This window comes from Ambystoma mexicanum, chromosome 4q (assembly GCF_040938575.1).
Source record: "Ambystoma mexicanum isolate Mex_15411 chromosome 4q, UKY_AmexF1_1, whole genome shotgun sequence".
NCBI classification, from domain to species: domain Eukaryota; kingdom Metazoa; phylum Chordata; class Amphibia; order Caudata; family Ambystomatidae; genus Ambystoma; species Ambystoma mexicanum.
Window position 1 is genome coordinate 597,652,935 of NC_090928.1, and position 6,000 is coordinate 597,658,934.

General features: G+C 42.9%; 1 protein-coding gene across 2 annotated transcripts in view; it reads left to right on the plus strand.

Annotated features, from left to right (window-relative positions):
- The window catches only part of C1D (C1D nuclear receptor corepressor), a 292,815-nt gene extending 288,013 nt beyond the window's left edge, over nucleotides 1-4,802 (plus strand). For both annotated transcript variants that reach the window (XM_069608151.1, XM_069608152.1), the window contains exon 6: nucleotides 2,924-4,802. In XM_069608151.1, the coding sequence (XP_069464252.1) occupies nucleotides 2,924-3,094 (171 nt within the window). In that variant the 3' untranslated portion in view covers nucleotides 3,095-4,802. The remainder of the gene's footprint in view (nucleotides 1-2,923) is intronic.
- Nucleotides 4,803-6,000: the final 1,198 nt, after the last annotated feature.

Here is a 6,000-nt window from a genome sequence, read left to right on the forward strand (position 1 = left end):
GAGGAGAAATACAGTTTTTAAGTGCACGTGAAACTGTTTTTTCTTTTACCAAGGAATCCCAGCCTGATGACTGGGAATATTCATGAGCCTGTTAATCCATGCCAGACCCATGCTGGAGAACAATGGTTTCAGGTAAGTAACTTAAACCTTACTTTTCCCTCTAGTTCCTCTTCATGGATTCTTGCAAAGCATAAACAGTACTCGTATGAAGTTATGGGGGAATACTATATCTGAATCCTATCACTGGTCCTTTTAAATCTTTTTTTCTTCACTTGAGAAAACAAATCTAGTGTGATAAGTAAACGTATTTAATTTTGTTGATTAGCCTTTTGAGGCAATGTCTTCCACAGAGATTATCATAACCTCTTTCTGCAGCATTAATTTCGATTGAAAAAATTAGTGGCCACATGCTTTTGGGGAAGAGCCACCCTATAAGTTACTTGTTAGTCACTTTGAGATCTCCTTTTCCCCCCAAAATAGTATCTATAATTGTCACGTAAACCAAGAAATGTGCCTCCCTACACCTACAAACGAAGCAGAAGGCATGCTTAACGAGCAAGATGTCCAAATAACTCTTGTTTTACTTTTAATAGGACAAGCCAGCTTTAGAGACTTGGTGACTATGCCCCTTATAAAACTGCAATAAAATATTCAATAGCATAATTCCCCAGTCTGCTGTCTGCAAACACTTTTGTAATGCTCTTCTCCCATGCATTAGTCAGGATCTAGAACGTGGTCGGTGGGGCCTACCTGTGTATTTTCCAGCCCTCTTCCACCCCTCTTTCCCTGTCTTAATCTAGATCTGGAATGTGGCCTTGAGGCTCATCAGAGTGACCCTTACCACTGCAGCTGCACGCATGGAAGTAATCGTGATTGCAACGTAGTTCAGTACTAAACTCATTTAAATACATCCTAGCTTTTAGTCGGATTCATAATTTGGTCACAACATCTTTTGGCTGTAGTAGCAATCTAGATGTCGGTTTCCTACCCCACTTGTCTTATTACTTTTCCCGTGTAGTTCTTTGAATCAGCACCTGGACGATAAAAGGTCTATTCAAGCGACCATTCTAAAGTTGCATCACTCCTTTACCTAAAAAAGTCTGAGTGCAACAAAACAGGTCGGGGAAACTGCCTAGATTTGGATGCCAAAGTGTAACTCGCACAATTAACAATGGTTAAACATGTGGCAAAAATCCGTGCCTCAGCCTTTATCCTAAAAATCAATTTCCACATCCTTAAATGGCTCTTAAAGTAATCACAGTACTGTTAGAATTAAAATAATGAAATTAATCACTTTTACTTTTGCTTTTATTTGCCGGTTATGAACAAGTGAACATTTTCGCCCCCCTGGAAGTGCAAGTGGTTCTGCTGCAATGAATTTCCCTCGCGGGGGTTTCTGGAGGACTCATTGACTATCGGGTGGAACTTTGCTGGCTTTTATTAATTCGCACTACCATCCGCCGGCTGTTTACTCCTCAACGAGTAGCCATATTCGATCAGAGCTACAAACACCAGGTTTTACACCGTAACCATCGGTGAGCTGCAGCTTTCTGGTCAATACCGCCAGACGACACACAGCCGACAGCACTTGTCGCTCTACGGCGCGCAAGTGCTTTTATGCTCCAGGTGCAGGTGTCAGCCGACAGCACTTGTTGCACTGTTATGCCATTCATTGGCAATGTTAATACTGTATCCTTGAGAATATAGTTAAACATTATTTATTCCATTCCCTCCCTTTCATCCTTTCCCTGAATTCCAACGTGCTTTGCACCCCACCCTTTGCCGACAGTCCAAACCCATTGGCCTAAATAAGTTCCCTCTTGTTTTATAAGAATTTAAAGGACAGGGGTTCTTCTTACTTGATATCCACTTCCTCTCTTCTCTAATAACCAAATCTCTTATTTTCTGTTAAATACATCCCACACTAATTCCAGTAAACGCATACTGCTATATAACTTTCCCTATGCGTCTCACACTTTGCCACTCACCAGTACCTGATTTCAAGGGCTGCTCATCTAGCCCCTCTTTTGACAAACCTTCCTGCTTGGGATCTTTTCAGAACTTCAGTCTTCCTCCATGGCAGCTGTCCCGTGGACTGACAATCTGGCTTTGGACTAGCTGCCTTTTTAAAGGCCAGTTCCGCCTGCCCTGGGAGGTTGTTCTGTAGTATTGGGCGTAGCTGTGCTGTAAGGGTTAGTTCTTCTCCTGATTGGGCCAGTGCCCAGGGGCATATGTCCCATCACGGGGCCGGCCTATGGGCATAGGAAAGCTGGCAGCCTTTTGTTTCGTTTGTTTTCTGTAGTATAAGGGATTGCTGTACACTTGAATGCATTGCAGATATTCTGTATACAAGTCTGGCAGTACTTGTAAGGGGCTATATGGTCGTTTTTATGGTTCTGACTTTTAATATTTTTCAACATTCCCACATGTTTGTGAATTCACAGGTTTTTCCTGCGTGTCTGGAAACCCATATCTGCGATTCCCTATGGATCGGTGAACCTGTGACCACCTTTAAACTGTCCAAGTCACTTAATGCCAGCAACGCCAAAGGGATGGGGACTGTCCCTAGAAGGCAGTGTGGCTGTCCCAGAGCAAAAGGACTGATGCCTTGTCTCAGTTTTTGAAATGTTGCCTTACTTATACTAGACTCGGAAAACACGCATGATGTCTCCACTTCCTGTATATGTCCCTTCAGCCTTACTCAGCACAAGGTTAACTTTGTAAATTGCTTACATTACGCGTCTGGTCTGTTAGTCATGTAAATTCATTCATTTAGGGAAACCTTTGTTGTGGTGTGCTAGCATGTGCACATCGGCAGTCTACAAACCTGTGTATCCAAGGAAATACAAAAAATATATTCTTGCTTTGTGCTCCTCGTTTGTAATGTTAAAAGACTAAAATGTCTTTGTATTTAAACCTGCAGGAGAGAATCCGAAACTGTATGAACCGAGTGAAAGAAATAACTGACAAGAAAAAGGCGGCTAAGCTGGACAAAGGAGCTGCAGCAAGGTTTTTGAAACATGCTCTTGGTGAGCCTACTGCAGATGGCTCCTCACCTCAAGCAAAACGAAAGATGAAACCAATCCAGAATTAGCCTTTTATTTGTGTGAGCCTATGTAATGTGCAACGATTAAATTGTATTCGATTATTTACCAGACCAAATTGTGACTTTACTGAAGGTTTCCTGAAAATGTTTTTCCCACAATGACTTGATTTGTGCGCTAGTTTTTCTCTAACCTAGTTTACATCCCTGCATCTTTTTTGCAATTACCATTTTGCACTCCTTTCTAATTTGAAATATGACCCCTGTATTTTAGGTGGTACACCTACGATTGAGTTAAGCAGGTTCTAGAGGTTGATGTAATACATTTCAGTCTCATTGTATATAATGGAAGCATTTCTCCATGCTACCCAAAAGAATAAAATAAGTTGGTCCAAATTGAAGTTTTCATTACCACTTTTACAATAGGATTCTTTCAATAAAATAATTGTCAGTAAACTAACATGTTGTATAGACTATAAAAACGTTATAGCTATATTATGTGAAGTAGGCTTGTTTTGTGGATTGAAGAGATCATTTAAGGGCATGTTTGAATTGCACCCAATTATGATAAATGTGAATTTAGCTGGCACAGGTTTTGAACAAATGATATTATGCAAAACAAATATGCATTGCTATTGGCCGACTATTTGCTTTTCAGAATTAAGATCCACTGCAAATTGTTGAATGAATCGCAAAAAAATGTTTAACTGAAAAGTCCTTCACCAAGACTCACTGTACAAAGGCTGTATTAATTTACAAAGGCATGCTTTGGTGGGTAATATATTTTATTGGGTTTGATGAAGTTCCTTGCCCCGTCTCTTGCCTGGAAGCGTGGGGTTACCATGGGTTCCGGTGCCACCACCCTTAAGTGATGCAGGACCCAGTGGCATTATGCAAAGGATTCCCTGTCCCACCTTACCATACCCCAGCTACATTGCAAGAGTGTCATTGAAGAGGTCTGTGGTGCTTTCCCTTTATGGGAACCTCTCGCAACAAAATCCACCATCCATTGTTTAGGGATCTCCAAAATAAGCTGGGCATAATGGGAAGATCATGTGGAAGTAAGGTACTAATGCATAATCGGATCTAGGAGTTGTTTGTGGAGCAGCGCAATGTCAAGTATGGTGAGAGAGAAAAAGCAAACCAGCGCGAGCCTCCACATGCAGAAACTCCTGCCTTATGCAGGTAACTCGAGTGGGCCAAACAGGAAAGGGTTGCAAAGCTCTCTGTTCTTACATGTCCTCTTTTTTCACATATTTTCTATGACAATACAAGATGGTGGCCCACCTTTAAAAAGACTTGATCACAGAGCAGAGGAAGGCAGGATTGGATACATTCTACCCGTGCAAAGCCATTCCTACAGGTCTTGAAACCCTATCGTTTAATGTACATGTACATAAATGAGCTTTTGCTGTCCCCAGAGCTGGCGCCACGCCCTTCTATAAGGGGAGCAGATTGTGAAAAGGGTGGGGGATTCTTCTGGAGAGTAGAGTTGCAGAGCAGGGGTGTATGATGTAGGCAGAAGGAGCTGTAGAGGATGAGGCTGGTGTGAGAAAGGCTGTAGAGTTTATTATTTTAAAGAACTTTGTCTATTCTTTTAAAGAACATTGTTGTTTTTACTTGCCTTTCAACCCTGATTGATTACGCAGAGGGCTGCATCTTGCTATATTTGCTCATTCTGTGTTCTTTCCTTGTGGTGAGTTTTCTATTTAGGTATTATTGCATATAGTGTTTAATTAAAGTAGACATTTTTATAGAACCTTGATTGGACATTCCTTTATTTTGAAATGTTATAGTTTTGCTGTTTGGGTTGCTACTGAATCATATTCACACCCCTCTTGCAGGTTATAGCCTTCCCTTGGCCTATGTTGCCACAAAAGGTGAAGGTGGTACATCTCTTACCTGTGCCTGTTTTACCTTTGATGGAATCACTCTTGTTTTTAACAGCTTGAGGGCAGAAGTCATTTCGTCACTGGGATTTGAGTCCCCGCCAAGGCATTTAATTGCACAATGGAGCTCGACATGAGTCCTGCTCAGACCATGAAGAGGCCCTCCCTCATGGCAGTATTTATTTATTTTATTTGTTTATTTATACAGCAGTTCTACACAGGTGGAGTGCTTCAAAGTGGGAAGGGAACAAGGGAATACAGTAATCATTCGTAGGCCTTGAAGTTTCCGAATGATCTAACAGAAAACTAGCAGACTAGGCCTGACATCATTTCTCTTAGTGCAAGTGCATGAGTGTTGCAGTAACAACCAAGCTAGGGAGGTGGGATAAAGGGGGTGGGGCAGGACAGACAAACTAACTAGTCCTAGTACATTTAGGTCATGAATGAATACAGACAGATGTGCGAGGAAAGGGGGGGGGGTGGGAGCGACGAGTCCAGTCCAGCAGGACCCTTGTGGATTATGCAGAGGGTCTTGAATTTGATCCTTGCAGCCAGGAGGAGCCAGTGGAGGGATTTCTGCGCCTGAGACATGCGGTCCATGGGCTTGAGGCCAAGGATAAGTCTTGCGGTTCCGTTCTCGGAGTTGAAGGGTACGGAGATTAGAAGTAGGAAGATTGAGAAAGAGACTGTTGCAATAGTCCAGCCTAGAGAGAACCAGGGCTTGCGAGGTGTTGAGCCTCTGGGGGAAAGTAAGGTGCAGTTGGTAGTGGGATGTTTTGGAGATGTCTGAGATGTGAGAAAAGGAGAGTGGAGTCGAAGATGACCTCTAGATTTTTTGCTTCATTGGTAGGTGACGGGGCAGGGCCAAGGGAGGTCAGCCAGTGTGAGTGGGAAAGCGGGAGCAGGGGTCCCAATGAGTATGATCTGTCTTACTGCCATTCAGGCAGAGATTGTTAACAGCACACCAAGACTGAGGGGGAGCAGAAGAGGGAGAGGACAGGTGTTTTGGTGGTGAAATGTGCGGACAGGGCCGAGCAAAGGGCCTGGGTGGGTGCAGTAGCGGATGAG